The 22,602-nt window shown below is 43.0% G+C and overlaps 1 protein-coding gene across 1 annotated transcript in view; it reads left to right on the top strand.

The window, feature by feature from the left end:
• The first annotated feature begins 215 nt into the window (after positions 1 to 215).
• The window catches only part of FHAD1 (forkhead associated phosphopeptide binding domain 1), a 136,506-nt gene continuing 114,119 nt past the window's right edge, over positions 216 to 22,602 (top strand). Inside the window, 1 exon segment of the mRNA XM_089900795.1 lies at positions 216 to 2,694. Coding sequence (XP_089756921.1) covers positions 2,602 to 2,694 — 93 coding nt within the window. The 5' untranslated portion in view covers positions 216 to 2,601.

The following is a 22,602-nucleotide window of genomic DNA, read 5'->3' as shown; positions in this document are numbered from 1 at the left end:
AAGCATATATATATATATATATATATATATATATATTTTTTTTTTTTTTTTTTTTTTTTTTTTTTTTGCGGTACGCGGGCCTCTCACTGTTGCGGCCTCTCCCGTTGTGGAGCACAGGCTCCGGACGCACAGGCTCAGCGGCCATGGCTCACGGGCCTAGCCGCTCCGCGGCATGTGGGATCTTCCCAGACCGGGGCACGAACCCGTGTCCCCTGAATCGGCAGGCGGACTCTCAACCACTGCGCCACCAGGGAAGCCCGAAAGCATCAATATTTGTGGGACATCCACAGGCCTCAAAGTTTACAAATATAAACTATCCTGCTTGTTTTTATTTCTCTTACCCTCAGGTAGGGTCTCATCTTCCTTTCAGAGGATAGAATGCTGGTTTCAAGGACTTTCTTTTATTACATGTCCCAAGTGTCAGCAGACAGTGCAATTCCCCCACCCCTACTCTGCCCCACCAGCAACAATGGAGGTTTGTACACTGGTTACATGCAAAGGCCCAGAGCTGTCACACACTTACTATTGTGTGACCTTAACTTCTCTGAGTCTCAGTTTCCTCATTTGTAAAGCTGGACAATACTGGCACCTACCTTGCAGGGTTGTTCTGAGGATGAAAAGAGGCCATGTGTGTAAAAGGATAGCCCAGTGCCTGGCACTTAGGAGGGATTCAGTGATGAAATGATGATGGAAATGTTGATGGAAAGCAGAGCCAGACCAGAGACACTCTACGGTCACACCTAGATGATTTTTGTTTTTATCCACAGTCTAACAACTTCACACTTCAGTGATCTTTCAGTTGAAAAGAGACTTCGGGGACTTCCCTGGTGGCTCAGTGGTTAAGAATCCGCCTGCCAATGCAGGGGACACGGGTTCGAGCCCTGGTACAGGAAGATCCCACATGCCTCGGAGCAACTAAGCCAGTGCGCCACAACTACTGAGCCTGCACTCTAGAGCCCGCGAGCCACAACTACTGAAGCCCACGCACCCTAGGGCCCGCGTGCCACAACTACTGAGCCCACGTGCTGCAACTACTGAAGCCTGCACACCTAGAGCCCGTGCTCCACGGCAGGAGAAGCCACCGCAATAAGAAGCCTGTGCACTGTGAGGAAGAGTAGCCTCTGCTTGCCGCAACTAGAGAAAGCCCGCATGCAGCAATGAAGACCCAACACAGCCAAAAAAAAAAAAAAAGAGACTTTCTTTGACATGGCATTGAGATGGATCAGAATTCAAATATCATGTGAATTATCATCAACATCTTGGAACCTACTGAAGTCACTGAAATTTTTATGTTTTAAAAAACATGTATAGGGCTTCCCTGGTGGCGCAGTGGTTGAGAATCTGCCTGCTAATGCAGGGGACACGGGTTCGAGCCCTGGTCTGAGAAGATCCCACATGCTGCGGAGCAGCTAGGCCCGTGAGCCACAACTACTGAGCCTGCACGTCTGGAGCCTGTGCTCCGCAACAAGAAAGGCCGCGATAGTGAGAGGCCTGCACACCGCAATGAAGAGTGGCCCCCGCTTGCCACAACTAGAGAAAGCCCTCGCACAGAAGCGAAGACCCAACACAGCCAAAAATAAATAAATAAATAAATAAAATTTAAAAACATGTATAGGATTTACTTTGAAATGCATTAAAATATAAAATGTATAGATGGGTAGATATGTGATAAAGCAAATATAGCAAAATGTCGATTGTAGGATCTGGGTGTTGGTTATATAGAAGTTCACCATCCACTTCTTTCAACTTTTCTGTGTGTTTGACATTTTCATAATAAAATGCCAGGAAAAGATACGTACAGGGTCTTGACCGTACAGCCAAGCTATAATCTTGATATTTTGTCTTTGGAAATCATTTTTTTTTTCAACCTAAATATATGAAGGAATGTAGTGACTTAAAAAGAAAGTATCTTCTAATGCCTATTTCCTTGATGACTGACTCTTCCGCACTTTAGGAAGCTCTGTAGAAGCTGGGGTTCCTTGAGTCAAAGTTCAGAAGCCCAAGATTAATAACAGTCATAATCACAGTAGGACAAATGGGTGTTTAGTGTAGCAATCACCATTCTAGATGCTTCACATTTAATTCTCACAAAACTCTTTGGGATACAGAGTATTATTAGCCCCATTTTACAGATGAGGAAACAGAGGCATAGAGAGAGAATAAGTAACTCACCCAGAGTCACAGAGCTAGTAAGTGGTGGGGTAGTAACACTGAGCACTTGATTCTGTCAGATAACTAACCCCAAACTAAGCTTAATGGGAGGTGGAGAGCGGTTATCAGTGGAATTCAGATTTGTTTGGTTTTTTTTTTTTTTTTGCTACTGCTTGTTTGTGCTCTGAGTTACATAAAGGATGTCCTCTTGTGATCAGAACCAAGCTCATCAATGCCGGATATCACTGTTAAAAAGACAGTCTTAAAAATGTGCGGAATTCTAATTGTGATCATTGTTAAATCCAGCTATCCACTCCTACCTCTGCTGACTTCTCCTGTGGACATTATGGTGTGTTCCATTCATTCTAAATATGATATTGAATAATTAGAGGACTGTATTTTTCTAACAGAATTGCTTTCTGTAAACCTTTTATAGGGGAAGCAGAGAGTATGAGAGCCTATCTAAAGAGCGCAGAAGGCTTTTTTGTCCTGAATAAAAGCACTACGATTGGAAGGCATGAAGATTCAGACCTTGTTTTAGAGGTAAGACCTCTTCCTACCCAGTCCCCGACCCTCCCTGCCCCTCACGCCACCAAAAGTCCTTACTGTTCTGTGGACTCCAGTCTCTTCTAAAGCACAGCCTCTGGCTAACAGTCCCAGCCTTCCTCGGTGTGCCACCAATAACTAATCCCCACATGTGCTGGGTCTCCCTGGCACATGTGGTGCGAATGAGCACAGTGCAAAGTGCGATGGGCCCTCTGTCCTTTGCTGACTGTGTCTGCAGGGTCCCACCCTGATGGCGCGGTTTGGAAGCTGGGCGTAGAGCTGATGCTTGACCTTCACCTGCTCCGCGTCTGGCAGCCACGGCCACCTGAAGTGCCCAGCTTGAGCAATGGCCTCTTGCCCTTTCCAGAGCTTCTGGAGACTGTGGGCCCCTCAGAGCCCTCCCCCGCCCCCACACCTCCAAGTAGTAAATCAGGGTAAGCCCCGGGCATGGCCTCAGCACTCTCTCATTTCATTTCATTCTCTGAATTAGCTGTGGCTTGGTCCACAGTCCCAGCTCATTGACAGCCAAGGAAGTTGGAAGAAATTGTAAGTAAGAAATTATAAAAACAGTGGCTTTGAGCCTTTTAAAATTTTGAAAGGGATTAAAATATTGAAGCGGAAAGAGAAATGCAATGGAATCCCTTTACGACTGTGAAAGGCAGACCTCTCTCAGACTTCGCTCGACAGATTTTTTAAAACTTTATTTTGAAATAATTATAGATGCACAAATCGTAGAGAGAATGGCACGAAGCATGTGTGGAGTTCTGTGCCATTTTACCACGTGTGGATTTGTGTGTGGCCATCAAAATATAGAAATATTCCATCATCAGGGATGTCCCTTGTGATACTCCTTTTATAGTCACAATTCCTCCTCCCACCATCGTCCCCACGCCCCGAAAACCACTAATCTGTTCTCCATCTCTATAATTTTCATCATTTATGTATGACCTTTGCGATTGATTGTTTTTTTTTTTACTCAGTGTAATGCCCTTGACATCCATTTAGGTTATTAGCTTGTTCTTTTATTGCTGAGTAATAATAGTCCACTGTATGGACGTATCACCTATATTTGACCATTAACTTTTTGAAGGACATTTTGATTCCATTTGGGGCTATTACAAATAAATCTACTATAAACATTTGTGTACAGGTTTCTGTGTGAACAGAAGTTTTTATTTCTCTGCGATAAATGCTCAGGAGTATGATCGCATGGATTAACATATACGTTAATATATATTCGGTTTGTAAAGAAACCGCCAGGCTTATCCAGCGTGGCTGTACCATTCTTCATTTCCACCAGCAATGGATGAGACACATCCTCACCAGCAATTAGCATAAACACTGTTTTTCATTTTAGCTGTTTTAGTAAGTGTGTAGTGGTATCTCATCATAGTCTTGCATTTCCCAAATCGATAGTGATGTTAAATGTCTTCTCATGTACGTATTTGCCGTCTGCATATCCTCTTCGGTGAAATATCTCTTCATGTCTTGTAAGCATTTCTCATCGAATTGTTTGGTTTTTTACCATTGAGTTTTGAGAATTCTTTATGTATTTTAGATGTGAGTCCCTTGTCAGATAGATGTTTTGCAAATATTTTCTCCCATCCATAGCTTATCTTTTCATTCTCTTAGCAGAATATTTCACAGAGCAAAAGTTTTAACTTTTGACGAAGTCCAGGTAGTTATTTTTTTCTTTTATAGATCATGCTTTTAGTGTCATGTCTAAGAACATGCCACCAGGTCCCTGACCCTGAGGATTTTCTCTTATGTTTTCTTCTAAATGTTTTATAGTTTTATGTTTATGCTTTTTTTTTTTTTTTTTTTTTTTGCGGTACGTGGGCCTCTCACTGCTGTGGCCTCTCCCGCCGCAGAGCACAGGCTCCGGATGCGCAGGCCCAGCTGCCATGGTTCACGGGCCCAGCTGCTCCGCGGCATGTGGGATCTTCCCGGACCGGGCCACGAACGCACGTCCCCCGCATCTGCAGGGGGACCCCCAACCACTGCGCCACCAGGGAAGCCCAAGTTTTATGTTTAAATCTATGAACCATTTTGGGTTCACTGTTGTTTATGATGTGAGATTTAGGTCAAAGTTCATTTTTATTGCATGTGGACATTTAGTTGTTCCAGAACCATTTGTTGAAAAGACCATCCTTTCTCCATTGAATTGCTTTTGCAGGTTTGTCAAAAATAATCTGGCCATACTTTCTATGGGGGCTATTTCTTAGTTCCCTATTATGTATCATGGATCTATGTGTCAGTCCCTCTACCATTATGACACAGCCTTGATTACTGTCGCTATATAAGTCTTAAATCAGGTAGAGTGATTCCTCCCACTTTTCTTTAAAAAAATTTTTTTAACCTATTCTAGTTCCTTTGCCTTTCCATTTCCATTTTAGCGTAAGCCTGTCTGTATATACAAAATATCATGCTGTAATTTTGATTGGAATTGTGTTTAATCCTATATATCAATGTGAGAATAATTGATATACATTGTCTTCCAATTCATGAACATGGTATATTTCTCCATTTATTCAGTGTCTCTCATGAGTGTTTTGTAGTTTTCAGCATATGAGTCCTGTACATGTTTTGTTAGATTTACACTTAAGTATTTCTCTCTTTTTTTTTTTGAGTGATTGTAAATGGTATTATATTTTTAATTTTGGTGTCCACATGTTCATTGACAGTATATAGAAATACAGTTGATTTTTGTATGCTTCTTGGTATCTTGCAGCCTTAACTGCACTTTCTTATATAAGGGCTTTTGTAGATTTCTTGGGATTTTATACATAAACAATTACGTCATCTGCAAATAAGAACAATTTTATTTCTCCTTTCAGAAAAGGAGATGTGAATGCCTTTAATCTTCTTTTCCTTGCTTTATTTCCCTGGTTAAGACTTCCAGGACTCTGCTGAACAAGAGCAGTGTATAAATCCTTATATTCGCTTGTTCCTGACCTTAGGGGAAAGCAGTCAGTCCTTCACCGTTAAGTACGGGGTTAGCTGTAGGGTTTTTATACATGTTCTTACGAAGTGCGAAATTTCCCCCCTTATTCCTCGTTTTCTGAGAATGTTTATTGTAAACTCAACAGATTTAAAGATAACTCCATGAACCTCCCCATGAGATTCTCCTCCATGATACGGTCTCCCTTCAAGGACACAGAAAATCTGTGCAGTGTGCAAAGTGGGAGGAAAAAGAAGAAGAAGAAGCACTGTAGTTTCTTTTTTATCCTAACAAGGCATAGATTTGGGGTAGTTTTATTTCCTGTCTGGCTAAAGTAGAGACAGAGATCTCTGTTTTGAACCTGACTATGATATTAGAAAACTGTAGTAAGTTTTAAAAGCACAGGCTTTGGAGATAGACAGACCTGGGTTTGACTCTCATTAGGCTACTTCGTGGCTGAGTGACTTCAGCCAAATTACTTAATCACTCTGAGCTCCTTTTCCCTGTCTGTAAACCCCTAACCCCACAGGGTTACTCTGAGGATTAAGTGAGAAATGCACATAAAGAGCCTGGCATGTGGTGCTCAGTAAATGACACAATGATCATTATTATGGTCTCATAAAACAGAGACTGAGAAGAATCCTCAGAGGTGCACAGGGTTGAGATGAGGATCCTCTGACATTAATAAGCCATTTGGAAAAGGGAACCAATGAGGACAGTTATTAACTAGACAGAAATTGAGTTGCATTCATTGTATAAAAATAATTGACTGCTTACTGCTCCTCGGACTTAGCTTAAGAAATACGTCACTGGGCTTCCCTGGTGGCGCAGTGGTTGAGAGTCCGCCTGCCGATGCAGGGGACACGGGTCCGTGCCCCGGTCCGGGAAGATCCCGCATGCCGCGGAGCGGCTGGGCCCGTGAGCCATGGCCGCTGAGCCTGCGCGTCCGGAGCCTGTGCTCCGCAACGGGAGAGGCCACAGCAGTGAGAGGCCCGCGTACCGCCAAAAAAAAAAAAAAGAAAAAATAAATACATCACTGCTGCCAGCTACAGTCACATTGATTTATGAAGGAATCAGTTGCATTTCCAGAAGCACGAGCTCATTTGGGCTCCCTGGAGGACAGCTGATACATGAATTGCCAAGCGTTTTGGGGATAGACTTTTGATGGGCGCTTCTGTCTTCTCTTAGACAAATCATCTTCCCAAAGCTTAAATGGGAGAGGAGATTTGCTCTGAAGAGGGGTGTGGGGACATGGGTCCATTTTGAAGAATTTTGAAGAATTGAAACCTACAGACATGTCAACATTTTCCAGTTTTATAAAACAAGGTAAAAGTTGCCCCTCTGCTGACTTCATTGGGCCTTTCTGATCAGAAGAATCACCCCTGATCAGCTATGAGCCATCCCGAGGAATAATTCAGTAGTCAATTTATAGTTTATGTTACTGAGGCCACTAGAGGTCATTCCACTAAATAAAATTCAGGGATTTATATTAATAAAAAGTCATCCTTGCAATTACCCAGAGGTTACATCTAGCAAATAAAAAAGATTGTTTGTTTTATTTGCCTGGATCAATCCTAAAGAACAGGCAGTCATGCTTCTAAAGATTTCTTCTCATCAGCAAGGCTGACATGTTGTTTTGACTATTGGTATCGTAGTATTTCAACATCATTTACTCTTTCCGATAATGGAAGGTAGTTACATGCTTCTTGTTTTTAAAAATTGGGAGAAAGGAAAATATAAGGAAGAAAATAAAAGTCACTTGTAATCATTTGGCTCAGGGAAAAATCAATATTGATAGTTGCAGGGTTTTACCGTCCAGACTTTTTTTCTATATCCTGTAAGGAGTTTGGTTCCCTAAAGGCAATAGGAAGCCTGTTTATAGCCAGGCTAGTGAGAACTGTTTATAGTCAACAGTGATAACTGTTGTTATCACTCATTATTTGCACAGTATTTACCCAGAGCCTCAGCACCAAGCCAAGTCTAGGGGTACAGCGATGGCAGAACCGGACATGGTCCCTGCAATCAGGAAGCTGCCAGGAAAGAGAGAAATAAGTCAAATGATCCCACAAAGGTGTGACTAATTCCATTCCAACATTGGGGCTGTAAAGGAAAGGAATATGGAAGACAAGGAGGACTTAACTAGACAAAAGGAGAAGGGAGTGGCATGTGCAAAGGCCCTGGGGTGGAAGAGCGTATTGTGAGCCCAAGGGACTGAGAGAAAACCAGGGCGTCCAGAGTCAGAGTGGGAAGGAGGAGGGCTAAGTGACAAGTAGGCCTCCTTCATGTCACCATAAGGGTTGGGTTTTGATCTTTATCTGAAAAGCAATGGGAAGAAGGCTTGAAGGATGGTAAACAAGGGGGAGACCTGCCAGTGAACATCCCGGCTGCTGTGTGCAGACGAGCCATCAGGAGCTCTATTCGCTATCTCCCCTCTGCCATCTTACATGGCTCAAAAGCCTCAGCCTTGCCCATTTCACAGCTAAACCTTGCGAGTTATAATTTATATGATTTGATGTGCCTTGTAAACTGTAATTTTTAGAGTTGGATATGGCTGTTATTTAAACTCTGCTGAGAAAGGGGCTCAATTCTTCCAGAATGAAGAAACACCAAGCCAGTGGTTGTTGGATTTTCCATATGTTTAAGAGTGGTTGTTAAACATGAACTCCTAGACATTCTGACCCAGTGGGTTTGGGGTAAGGCCCAGAAATCTTCACATTTATATGCTCCCCAGGTTCAGGTGGGGGGAATGGAGTCCCCTGGAGTTGGTTCCAGGACCACACTTTGAGAACCCCACCATCAGTGTTCCCTCCCTCTCCCTTCTTGATCAGCAGAGCTCCTGCTTGTGTGTGTGTGTGTGTGTGTGTGTGTGTGTGTGTGTGTATTATTTCAATAAACCTTGTTTTGAGGAAAAGAGAAGCGAAGGTTAAACAATGAAGGGCTGACTGACCCTACCCCCTCCCCAGGGACTCCCCCAGTCCCACCCTGGGAAGGTTCCAGGATCCCTAGAAGACTGAGCTCTAGGACAGCCCAAGTCAGCACAGGGCTGCAGCTGGAAGGGTGGAGATGGAGGAGAAAAAGAAAGAACAGACATGACAGGGGGATGAAATGCTGGTGTCCGCACCTCCACCCTCGGTGGTCAGTGTCCTGCCAGCCGGCTCCTTTCTCATGGGTGGAGCCATCTCTCCAGCCTGGGTCAGCCCTTCTCGCGTGGGATCTGAGGGTCGTGAAGCCAGACTGAATCTCACACACACACACCAGATACCATCCAGCCAGATGACTCTCGTCCCTTTTCCTGGCCCCTGCCAGTTCTGGGCTGCCACTCAGAAAAGAACCAGAGCCTACATCATAATCTTGTTTATTATTATTAAACAAGGCTGCTGGGATTGTCCTATTATTTGCATCATTTCACGGACGTGCAGGTGTGTCTGCTCTGTCAAAGGACGCATACAGCTGTAACTCTGATGGGCATGGCCACATTGCCCACCAGAGGTTTCCGGATGTGGTGTCCTGCCAGCAGTGGACGCCCATCTCCCACTCCCTCCCCAGCCTAGGGTGCTGACCACCCATTGGATCTTCACTGATCTACAGGGTGAAGTATGGTACCTGTGTCATTTTAATTCACATTTCTCTTATTCTAAGCGAACACCTACATTTTGAGACATAAGGTGACAGGTGGACTCTCTGTGGGGAAATCCACGGAACGGAACAGGCCTGGGAGGGTGCACTTGCTGGCTCCCCATCTGCATCCCACTTGTCCTCCCGCCTGGGTCGTGCTCCCATCCGCCCCCTCACCCCCACCTCACCCCGGCTTCTCCCCAAGTGCTCCTCGCTCTGGGAGTTCACCTGTTTGCTCTCGCCAGTCCTCAGGGAATGTTTTGTCCCCGGTTTGGGAACTGGCGGCTGATTTCATTGGTCAGTTCCCCCCGGAGCAACTGATGGACCTAGTTTCTCACCGGCAGGTGGAGGGCTTCCAAGAGGAAAAAGTTCAGAGGAAAGGGCTAGATCGTGATCTCATTTTTCTCATTTTTTTATTGTGGTAAGACATGCATAACATAAAATTTACCACCTTAACCACTTTTATTAAGTGTGCAGTTCAGTGGCATTAAATCTGTTCACAGTGTCGTGCAGCCGTCACCCCCATCCATCTCCAGAACTCTTTGAATCTTGCAGAACTGAAACTGCACCCATGAAACAACTCCCCGTGCCCCCCCATCCCAGCCCCCGGCAACCACCATTCTGCTTTCTGTCTCTATGACCTTGACTACTCTGGGTATCTCACAGAAGTAGAATCATAACAGTATTTGTCTTTTCGTGACTGGCTTCTTTCACTGAGTATAATGTCCTTAAGGTTCATCCATGCTGTGGCATGTGTCCAAATATCCTTCCTTTTTTAAGGCTGAATAATATTCCATTGTGTGGATTCACCACATTTTGTTTATTCTTTCATCTACCAATGGACATTTGGGTTGTTTCCACCTTTTGGCTCTTGCAAACAACGCTATGAACGTGGGTGTATAAATATCTCTTCAAGCCCCTGCTTTCAGTTCTTTGGGATATATACCCAAAATTAGACTTGCTGGATCATATGATAATTTTATTTTTAATTGCTTGAGGAACCGCCATGCTGTTTTCCATAGTGGCTGCACCAATTTACATTCTCACAACAGTGCACAAGGGTTCCACTTTCCCTGCATCCTCACCAACACTTGTTATTTCCCTTTTTTTTTATAGTAGCCATTCTGATGGATGTGAGATGAAAGAAAGATAATAATCTTTTGAATAGCATACGTAATACAAACAGCTACAGCATACATTTATGGACTACTTACTGTATCTCACATGGCTTTATACATCATCTATGTATGTTCTGTATATATATTTATAGAATTATATCCTCAAAACAAATCCTGTGCAGGTGAGAACTACTATTATCATTATTATCCTCATTTGATGACATGGAAATGGGACTCAGAAAGGTTAAGGAACTGGCCCAAATCACACAGCTAGTCGGGGGAGGTGGGGCTGAGTTTCAGACTGAGCTGACTCAAGCTTCTAAAAAAAGAAGCTTCACTTTTTGAGTGTAAATTTAGCTTTGGGAACATCTAATATCTAAATTGGAAATTCTCAGTTGACTGCGATAACAAAATAATTGACTAAGCTAGGGAAATTCCACCCTGTGGAATCCAGAATGGGGGTTGTCAGTGAAATGTGAGATGAACGTTCTCGTGATCCTCATTCATGCAACAGGCTGAGGTGGCGCCATCTAGTGGGGGATTTGGGTAAAGAGGAAACGTTGACCTGGTGCTTTCCCAGGAAGAGGAGCATTGGGGCTGTTAAGTGGGGGCCCAGCAAGAACCACTACTCATCTCTCCAATCCAGCCAGAGTAAGTTCTCTGCTTATAAGGACTGGTGGGATTAGATTAGTCCCACCTGGATAACCCAGGATAGTCTCCCCCTTTTTTTTAATTTTTTTTTTTTTTTGGCTGTGTTTGGTCTTCGTTGCTGAGCACAGGCTTTCTCTAGTTGCGGCGAGCGGGGGCTACTCTTTGTTGCGGTGCACGGGCTTCTCATTGCAGTGGCTTCTCTTGTTGCGGAGCACGGGCTCTAGGCGTGCAGACTCAGTAGCTGTGGCATGTGGGCTCAGTAGTTGTGGCTTGTGGGCTCTGGAGCGCAGGCTCGGTAGTTGTGGCACACAGGCTTCATTGCTCCGCGGCATGTCGGATCTTCCCGGACCAGGGCTCGAACCTGTGTCCTCTGCACTGGCAGGTGGATTCTTAACCACTGCGCCACCAGGGAAGTCCCCAGTGCTCTTTTAAGAGCACTGCTTAGTAACCTTGATATCTGCACAGTCCCTTTTACCACATAATGGAGCATATTCCCAGGTTCTGGGGATCAGGGCATGGGCATCTTTGGGAGACCATTCTGCCCACCACATTAATACTACCACCTGACTGGACCGTTGCTTTGGGACTGGTCTGAGAGCCTTCTGGAGGAATCAGTAGGATCAATGCCACAGGCCATGGAGAAAGATGGCTGGATGAGCTGGAAGGTGATAATACCATTACCAAGAGGGGAAGAAGCAGGATTGGTTGAGTGAGCACCTCAACATCCAGGAAGCAGCCAGGCAGTTTCGGGCCTGGAGATGAACCAGGGGTTGGAAATACACATCTGCGAATTGAGGGGGTGGTACAGTGGCCCCAGCCCGTGGACAGAGTGAGGAGGAAATGGACATCTGAGGGGAGAGCAGCCCGGCGTGGAGACCTGGAAGCAGTCAGAGAGGTGAGGGAGCCAGAGAGCTGTTGCCAGGCTGAGGGTATTAATAACAGAGACAGCTTGCTTTGTGCCAGGTACTGTTCTTGGCACTTTCGAGTGTATTAACTCATTTCATCCTTAGGAGGTTAGTGTTGTTTGCCCCCCTTTACAGATGAGGGCGTTGAGGCACAGATAGGCTGAGTATCCTGCCTGAGGTCACAGAGGGAGGCTGGGGCACTGCGAACCACGCTCGGGCAGTCTGATTTCAGGACCAGCCTCTCCTGAGGCCTTGCCGGTCCACAGGGCTCTCCCGGGGAGACCGGGGAGGAAGGATCCAGCTGACAGGGAAGCAGAGAAGCTTCTTCTTTCCTTCCACTCCCAGACTCGTCGTCTCACCAGCGCCTGGCCATTTCCTCATTTCCTTATTCTTTTGAAAACCCCATTTTTTTTACTATTTCTGCACTACATCCCTTTCCTGAGGCAGTGGGGGGATGGGGCTGGGGGATGGGATAACCAAGAACCAAAAGGTTAAAAGAAATAGATAACACACACACGCACACGCACACGCACACACACACACGAGTTAATTTCAAAAATGTTATCCCTTGGGCTTCCCTGGTGGCGCAGTGGTTGAGAGTCCGCCTGCCGATGTAGGGGACACGGGTTTGTGCCCCGGGTCCGGGAAGATCCCACATGCCGCGGAGCAGCTGCGCCCGTGAGCCATGGCCGCTGAGCCTGCGCGTCCGGAGCCTGTGCTCCGCAACGGGAGAGGCCACGACAGTGAGAGTCCCACGTACCGCAAAAAAAAAAAAAATGTTATCCCACTCCTTTGAACATTTCACCAAGCAGTACCTTTTGTCAATCCTACGAAGCCCAGCTTATCAAACTCATTTTTGCTGCTCAGGGAGCAACTGAAGAGAAGCAAAGAACCATGCCCCAGGCTGCACAGCTGGAAGGTAGCAGAGGTGGGACTTGAACTCAAGGCTTTCTAACTCCAGAGCCCATCCTCTTGCTCTTAATAGAGAACATTTCACATTTGCCATATGTTCTCTCCTAAGGGCTTTTGTATGTATCATTTATACGTCACCAGTAACTTATAAGACTGTCCTTTCGTTACCTTACAGATGAGGAAACTGAGGTATCACTTGCCCAAGGTCACCCTGCTAGGAAGTAGGAGAGCTGGACTCGAGCCCAGTCTAATAACCACCACATTGTCCTGCTTCCCCAACCCCTGAACCATCAGGCCACGTGCCTCTCTCTGACAACTGTGTCACATGTCACAGGGAGGCCGAGAGCCCGAGGAGGCCCCCGAGGGCAATGGCAGTGGGTTGAGGACCCAGCGGGAAAGGAACGCTCTTGAAGCCATTTGACAATAAAGGACAGGAAGGGGGAAGGGGAGGCGTTTCTAGGCCGAGGGGGTGGTAAGCACGTTCACAGGTTAGACGGAAGTTACACTGTCAAGATGAGGATGCTAAAGCAGAGATGGTTGAGGAGAGGGACCAGACCAGGGTGGGGTGAAGGCAGGACCACCCGGAGGCCCTTGGCAGCTAAGAGAAGCCTTGAAGGTCCCATCTGAGAGCTTCTCCATGCCTGGGAAGTCCAGGTCCTGGCGGGGGGCTGAAGGTACATTCACAGGGGTGTGGAGTGATGGACGGGAGTTTCATGAAGGGCCTCCACAGGGAGTGGGCAGGGCTCAGAGAAACCACAAAGGATAGTGCAGGGCCCAGAGCTAGTATGAGTGAGGACTGTTCCCACCCCCAGAGCTGAGGGTTGAGGGGCAGGGGCATTTCCTGGGACCCGGAGACCCCGAGGGCTGGGTAGAGTCCTCTGACGGAAGCTGTGTGGCCCCACAGAAAGGAAGCCAGGGGAGTAAGTACCCCAACCTCTCTCCTCCCTGCTCTGACCTCTAACCCCCCATTGGCCAAACCCAACCAGAAACCAGAGGCAAGGAGCCCATCAGCCCATGATGTAGCTGCACAGGTGGGCCTGCTGGGCAGAGGGCGCCGTGGAAAGGGATGGAGGAGGGTCAGGAGAAGCAGATGGAGGATGCCGGCAGGTGCAGGAGGTGAAGACCTAGGAGGCTGTTTTCAAAGTAGAATGAAAAGCCTAAGAGCAGGGACTTGCTGGCTGGGGGGCCCAAAGGGCACTGGGCCAGCCTCAGGACAGGAGTGTGAGGGTGGCAGGAGGGTTTGGGGGCCGGGATGGACTTGAAGGAGCTGGTGGGCTTGAGCAGGGCCCAGGCTGGGTGAGTGTAGGGCATTACCCACAGGGAGGGGAAGGGGAGCAAAGGCTATGTGACTCAAGGAGAGGACGAGAGAGAGGATAAGGAAGGCTGGGATCGGGAGGTTATGGTCTGAGGTGGGGCTTCCCAGTTCCAGGTGATGCAGGGTTGAAACCTAGCTCCAAAGGACGGTTCCAGGTACACGTCAAACCTCAGCGACAGCGTCAGCGAACCTCAGGGCAACGTCATAACTAAGTCAGCTTCCCGGGGAGGCTTCCTCAAAGCACAGGAGTCATCAGAGCAGAATGGTCATTGTTAATAGATGTTTAAACGTCTCAATATTTTATGGACTCACTATATACTTTTAAAAGATATTTAAAATGCAGGAGCCTTTAAAAAATGCACTTGCTTTCTATATTAGGTCCTGCCTGTCTCCTCTCTCATTATTAAATCAGTCTCTACTCTGAAAATCACAGGGTACAAATCAAAGGTGCAGGTTTTGGAATTAGACTTGGGTGCAAACCCTGACATTGCCCTGTGCCAGCATCTTGATGTTGAGTGAGTCACTTCATTTTAGCCACTTTTTAAATCGTGGTAAAATACATTTACATTTTACCGTCTTAACCACTTTTAAGTGTACAGATCAGTGGTTGTAAGTGATTCACATTGTTGTGTAACCAGTCTCAGAATTTTTCATCTTGCAAAACTGAAACTGTACCCATTAAACAACAACTCCCCATTTCCCGCTTCCCCCGCCCCTGGCAGCCCCCATTCTATTTTGTTTCTACGAGCTTGACTACACTATGTACCTCACATAAGTGGAAGCATACAAAATTTACCTTTTTGTGACACTTATTTCACACAATGTCCTCACGGTTCATCCGTGTTGTAGTATGTGTCAGAATTTCCTTCCTCCTACACTGAATAATATTCCACTGTATGGATGGACCGCATTTTGCTTATCCAGTCATCAGTCAGTGGGCACTTGGGTGGCTTCCACCTTTTGGCAATTGTGAATAATGCTACTATAAACATGAGTGTACAAATATCTCTTTAAGTTCCTGCTTTCAATTCTTTGGGGTATATACCCGGATGTGGACTTGCTGGATCATATGATAATTTTATTCTAAATTTTTTGAGAAGCCGCTATACTGTTTTTCATATCAGCTGCACCATTTTACATTCTCAGCAGTGCGTAAGTGTTCCCCGAATCTACATCCTTGCCAACACTTGTTATTTTCTGTTGCTGTGTGTTTGGGTTTTGTTGTTGTTGTTGTTGTTGTTGTTTTGCGGTACGCGGGCCTCCCACCGCTGCGGCCCCTCCCACTGCGGAGCACAGGCTCCAGACGCGCAGGCCCAGCGGCCATGGGTCACGGGCTCAGACGCTCCACGACACGCGGGATCCTCCCGAACCGGGGCATGAACCCGCGTCCCCTGCATCGGCAGGCGGACTCTCAACCACTGCGCCACCAGGGAAGCCCTGTTTGTTTGTTTTTGATAGTAGCCATCCTAATGGGTATGAGGTGGTATCTCACTGTGGTTTTGATTTGCATTTCCCTAATGACTAGTAATGTTGAGCATTTTTTATATGCTTGTTGGACACTTGTATATCTTCTCTGGAGAAATGTCTATTCCAGTTCTTTGCCCATATTTGATCAGGTTATTCGGGGGGGTTTTTGTTGTTGTTGTTGAGTTATAGTTCTCTATATATTCTTCATATTAACCCTTTTTCAGATTTGTGATTTGCAACTATTTTCTCCCATTCTCTAGATGGCCTTTCACCCTGTTTATTGTGTCCTTTGATTCACAGACGTTTTAAATTTTGATATAGTTGAATTTATCTATTTTTACTTTTGCTGCCTATGCTTTTGGTATCATATCCAAAAAAGCATTGCCAAATCCAATGTCATAAAGGTTTCCTCCTGTGTTTTCCTCTAAAAGTTTTATAGTTTTAGACTACGTTTAAGTCTTTGATCCACTTTGAGTTAATTTTTGTATATGGTGTAAGGTAAGAGTTCAACTTAATTCTTTTGCAGTCTTTCCCAGCATCATTTGTTGAAAATACTGTTCTTTCCCCATTGAATAATCTTGGCACCCTTGTCAAAAATCATTTGACCATATATGCAAAGTTTTATTTCTGTGCTCTCTATTCTCTTCTATTGGTCTATGTGCCTGACCTTATGTCAGTATCACACTGTTTTGATTACTGTAGCTTTGTATGCAGTAAGTTTTGAAACCAGGAAGTGTGAGACCTCCAGCTTTGTTTTTCTTTTTCAAGATTATTTTGGCTATTTGGGCTCCACTGAGATTCCATACGAATTTTAGGATGGATTTTTCTATTTCTGCAAAAACTGCTATTGGGATTTTGATAGGGATTGCATTGAATCTGTAGATCCTGCTGCGTAGTAATGACATCTTAACAATATTAAGTCTTCCAACCCATGAATACAGGGTGTCTTTCCATTTATTTGTGTCTTTAATTTCTTTCAGCAGCACTTTGTAGTTTTCAGTGTACACATCTTTTACCATCTTGGTTAAATTTATCCTAAAATATGTTATTCTTTTTGATGCTATTGGAAATGAAATTATTTTCTTAACTTCCTTTTCAGATTGTTCATTGTGAGCATATAGAAACACAACTGATATTTGTGTGTTGATTTTCTATCCTACGATTTTGCTACTGAATTTTGTTTATTAGTTCTAAGAGGGTTGTGGTTTTTCATGGACTCTTTAGGATTTTGTACATGTAAGATCATGTTGTCTGTGAATAGAGATAATTTTACTTCTTCCTTTCCAATTTGGATGCCTTTATTTCTTTTTCTTGCCTAATTGCTCTGGCTAGGACTTCCAATACTTTGTTGAATAGAAGTGGCAAAAGCAGGTATCCTTATCTTATTCTTGATCTTAGATGAAAAGCTTTCAGTCTTTCACCTTTGAGTATGATGCTACCTGTGGGCTTTTTCATATTTGACCATTATTATGTTGAGGTAATTTCCTTCTATTCCCCGTTTGTTGAGTGCTTTTATCATGAAAGAGTGTTGCATTTTGTCAAGTGCTTTTTGTACATCAATTGAGATGATCATTTTTTTCCTTCTTTCTGTTAATGTGATGTATTATTACATGGATTGATTTTCATATGTTGAAACATCAAGTCTGCATTCCGAGAATAAATCCCACTTGGTCATAGTGTATGATCCTTTTAATGTGCTGTTGAATTCAGTTTCCTCATATTTTGTTGAGGATTGTGGTATCAGTGTTCATAAGAGATATTGGTCTGTAGTTTTCTTGTAGTGTCTTTGTCTGGGTTTGGTATCAAGGTAATGCTGTCCTCTCACTTCACCTTTTGAGTCAGCTTCTTCATCTCTAAGATGGAGATAATAATAGAACCCCTGTTTAGGGCTATCATGCAGATTACATGAAAAAAATGCACACAAAATGCTTCAGCAGGGCCCAGTTCACAGGAAGCCCTCAAAATATGTTAGATGATGATAAGGATAATAATAATAAATAAATAACAGTTCATCTCACAGTTGGACAGCTCAGTAGGATGGAGCTCATACAGTCAGTCTGTATTAGCAGCAGGGCATCTGCCCCGTAGTAGCATTTAGCAATTTTCCAGGTAAAGGGAGCAAGTGATGGTATAGGGCAGAACTAGGAAGCTGTCTCCTGGCCTAACACGTGGTAGAGGCTCACCCAATTTTGTGGAGTCATTTAAAACTTCCTGCTTGCTTTGATTTCTTAATAATGGCTTGACAGTTTTTGAGGAACTGAAAGTAGTGAAGCCTGGGAAGAGAAAAACAAAATGTAACACAGAATTTCTCTCATTCATGGGTTATCAAAGGTTCAAAGGACACAAAGATCAATGGGAATGGTGATGAAGATGATGTGGGTGACATTTTCCAAAGAACTAATGTGTTTTAATTTTTTTAATACTTTATTTTTTTGAACAGTTTTAGGTTTACAGGAAGTTGAGCAGAGAATACAGAGAGTTCCCATATATCCACCCCTCCAATACACACAGTTTCCCCTATTATTAACGTCATGCATTAGTGCGGTACATTTGTTACAGCTGATGAAACAATATTGATATGCTATTATTAACTAAGTCCATAGTTTACATTAGGGTTCTCTCTTTGCGTTGTACATTCTTTCGTTTTGACAAACGTATAGTGACAAGTATCCACCATTACAGTATCATAAAAAATATTTTCACTGCCCTAAAATCCCCTGTGCCCCTCCTCTTCATCCTGAGCCCCAGAGCCCCTGTGCCCCTGGCAAACACAGATCTTTTACTCTCCTTATAGTTTTACTTTGTCCAGAATTTCATACAGTTGGAATCATACAGTATGTAACCTTTTTAGACTAGGTTCTTTCACTAAGCAATATGCATTTAAGATTCCTCCATGTCTTTTTGTTATTTGATAACTCATTTATTTTTATCACTAATATTTCATTGTATGGATGTACCACAATTTGTTTATCCATTTACCTTTTAAAGCACATCTTGGTTGCTTCCAGTTTTTGGCAATTATGAATAAAGATGCTGTAAGCATGTATCCAAAATAAATGAGTCTTCATGGATATAGAGAACAGACTGTGGTTGCCAAGGGGGAGGGGGTTGGGGGAGAGATGGAGTGGGAGGTTGAGGTTAGCAGATGTAAGCTGTTACATATAGAATGGATAAACAACAAGGTCCTACTGTATAGCACAGGGAACTATATTCAATATCCTATGATAAACCATAATGGAAAAGAATATTTTAAAAAGAATGTATATATATGTATAACTGAATCACTTTGCTGTACAGCAGAAATTAACACAACATTTTAAATCAACTACACTTCAATAAAATAAATAAATAAACAAAATAAATGAGTCTTAAAAGTCAACAATAAGAAACCAAACAACCCAACTTAAAAATGGGCAAAAGAGCTGAACAGACACCTCACCAGAGAAGATCTACAGATGTCAAATAAGCATATGAAAAGATGTTAAACATCATATATCATTAAGGAATTTCAAATAAACATGAAATACCTCTTCATTTATTTAGACTACTTTGATTTCTTTCATCAACATTTTGTAGTTTTCTTCATATACCTCTTCATATAGCTAAGTATTTTGTTAGATTTATTCCTAAGTACTTCTTTTTTTTTTTTTTTTGGTGCTAATGTAAATGGTGTTGTGTTTTTAATTTCAAATTCCGCTTGTTCATTGTTGGTATATAGGAAAGCAATTGACTTTTGTATATTGATCATGTATCCTGCAACCTGGCTATAATTGCTCATTAGTTCCAGGAGGGCTTTTTGTCGGTCCTTTGGGATTTTCTGCATAGACAATCATGCCATCTGCAAAATGGGCAAAAGATCTGAACAAACACCTCACCAAAGAAGATTTTTTTTTTCCTTCCCAATCTATATATCTTTTATTCTCTTTTCTTGCCTTGTTGCATTAGCTAGGACATACAGTACAATGTCGAAAATGAGTGGTGAAAGGGGACATCTTCGCCTTATTCCTGATCTTAATTGGAAAGTTTCTAGTTCTAGTTTCTCACCATTAAATATGATGTTAGCTTTAGGGTTTTTATAGATGTATTTATCAGGTTGAGGAAGTTCCCCTCCATCCCTAATTTGCCAAGAGTTGTTGTGGTGGTTTGGTGGTTTGTTAATTTATCATGGGTGGGTGTTTAATTTTGTCAAATGCTCTTTTTGCATCTACTGATATGATAATGCGATTTCTCTTCTCTACGCTGTTGATGTGATGGATTACATTAATTGATTTCTAAATGTTGAACCAGCCTTGCATACCTAGAATAAATCCCACTTGACTGTGGTGTATAACTCTTTTTATACATTACTGGATTCAATTTGCTAATATTTTGTTGAGGATTTTGCATCTATGTTCATGAGAGGCCTGCAATTTTCCTGTTTTGTAATATCTTTATCTGGTTTTGCTATTAGAATAAGTTTGGCCTCACGGAATGAGCTGGGAAGTGTTCTCTCTTCTTCTATTTTCTGGAAGAGATTATAGAGAACTGGTATCATTCTTTCCTTAATGTTTGATAGAATTTATCAGTGAACCCATCCAGGCCTGGTGCTCTCTACTTTGGAAGGTTATTCATTATTGATTCAAATTCTTTACTAGATATGAGTCTATTCAGAGTATTTATTTCTCCTTGTGTGAGTTTCAGTAGATTGTGTCTTTCAAGGAAATGGTCCACTTCATTAAGTTATAAAATCTGTGGGCATAGAATTATTCATAATATTCCTTTGTTATCCCTTCAGTGTCCATGAGATCAGTAGTGATGCCATCGCTTTCATTTCTGATTTTAGTAATTTGTATCTTCTCTCTTTTTTTCTTGGTTATCCTGCTAGAGGTTTGTCAATTTTATTGATCTTTACAACAAAAAAAAAAGCTCTTTATTTTGCTGATTTTCTCTGTTGTTTTCCTGCTTTTTATTTCATTCATTGCTTCTTTTCTTCTGCTGTGGTAGGCTTATATTGCTCCTCTTTCTCTAGTTTCATAAGGTGGAAGCTTAGATCCTCTTTTCAAATGTGTGCCTTCAATGCCATATATTTCCCTCCAAGCACTGCTTTCACTGCATCTTGCAAATTTTCACAGGTTGTATTTTCATTTTCATTTAGCTCAAGATAAATTTTTATTTCCCAGGAGACTTCCTCCTTGACCCATCTGTTATTTAGAAGTGTGTTGTTTAATCTCCAAATATTTGGGGATTTTCCAGCTGTCTTTCTGGTATTGGTTTCTAGCCTAATTCCGTTGTGGTCTGAAAACATACTTTGCATAATTTCTACTCTTTTAAATTTGTTGAGGGATATTTCGTGGCCTGGAACGTGGTCTGCTTAGTGAGTGTTCCATGTGAGCCTGAGAAGGATGTGTGTTGTTGTGGGATGAAGTTGCGTGGTTGCCAGTTAGATCCAGATGACGATAGTGCTATTCAGTTCAACTTCATTCTTACTAATTTTCTGCCTGGTGGATCTGCCCATTACTGACAGAGGGCTGTTGAGGTCTCCAGCTACCATGATGGATTCATCTGCTTCTCCTTGCAGTTCTTTCAGCTTTTGACTCCCATACTTTGATGCTCTATTGTTGGGCACATACAATGAAGGATTGTTATGTCTGCTTGGAGAATCGACCCCTTTATCACTATGTATCGCCTCTCTTTATCCCTGATAACTTTCCTTCCTCTGAAGTTGGCTCTGCCTGAAATTAATAGAGCTACTCCTGCTTTCTTCTTGTGTTTCAGTATTTTAAGTGCCAAAGTGTTTGGTAGGAATTTGCAAAGTGGGTAAAGGCACAGTCATTTGAATCAGGCAAACCTGGGAACAAGCCAAGCGAGTCAAACTGGGCACACTTAATCATTCTATGCCTCAGTTTCCTCATCTAAAAAATGAGTAACTATTGGACCTACTGTACAGCACAGGGAACTATATTCAATATCTTGTAGTAACCTGTAATGGAAAAGAATCTGAAAAAGAATAGATATTATATATATGTATAACTGAATCACTTTGCTATACACCTGAAACTAACACAACATTGTAAATCAACTATACTTCAATAAAAAATTAAATTTTTTTTAAATGAGGAAGTATCCCTTTGAATTATTGTGAAGATGAAATGGGATAATGCAGTAAGCACTTAGCAAATTTCCTGGCATTTGTGTAATTGCACATAATGTGTAATTAATATATTCTACTAATATATGCGGTTATATTATTATCTATTCATATAATATAAGCTATTGGTTATAATTATTTTGTGGGACGTTAGTATAGATTTCTAAGTCCAAGTACTCTCTATGAAAGCTGGATGAGGCACTCTGAGAAGAGTAACTTAGAAAATAATTGCAAAGTCTCAGGCTGGAGTGGATGGCTCATAGGCAGTGCCCTGAGAAGACAGAAGACTTCACACGTGCCCTGCAGCCCATAGTACAGGGCGCCGCGGCCAGGGAAATGTGACATTTCCTCCTTGGTGCCGAGTTTTGCGCATTCTTCTTATTAAAGTGGTTACACAGGAGGTTTCTGACCCCACTGACAATTCACTGTCTGGGGTCTCTCTCTTTTGGGGGAAATGTGGTCACACCAGGGCCCCTATTGAAAAATAGATCATCTTTGGTTAGATAAATCCTGATAAGCTTTTAAGAAGCAACAGTAATAATTAATCACATGGGAAAAACCTTCATTGTACACCAAGGCTTTTAAAAGGTAGTTATAAAACTATGTTTTGTGGTGTGAGCTCAATTGTGTTTAAACTTTTTAAAAAGATTGTAAGCATAGAAAAAAGACTGGAAGGATGTGAACCATCGTGTTCACAGTGCCTGCCTCTGGGGGACGGGAGTCTAAGTGATTTTAATGTCTTCTTTGTGTTTTTCTCTAGTTCTCATTTTCTGCATTATTACCAAAAAAAATGTTATTTTAAAAATGAATAGAACAAACAAATGAAAACAACAGTTATTACAAAACCTCCCCTT

This window comes from Delphinapterus leucas, chromosome 1 (assembly GCF_059928025.1).
Source record: "Delphinapterus leucas isolate spDelLeu-1000000601 "Yukka" chromosome 1, BTC_Dleu_Yukka2, whole genome shotgun sequence".
NCBI classification, from domain to species: Eukaryota; Metazoa; Chordata; class Mammalia; order Artiodactyla; family Monodontidae; genus Delphinapterus; species Delphinapterus leucas.
Note: the sequence above shows the minus strand (reverse complement) of the source record. Positions and strands in the feature narration are given on the sequence as shown.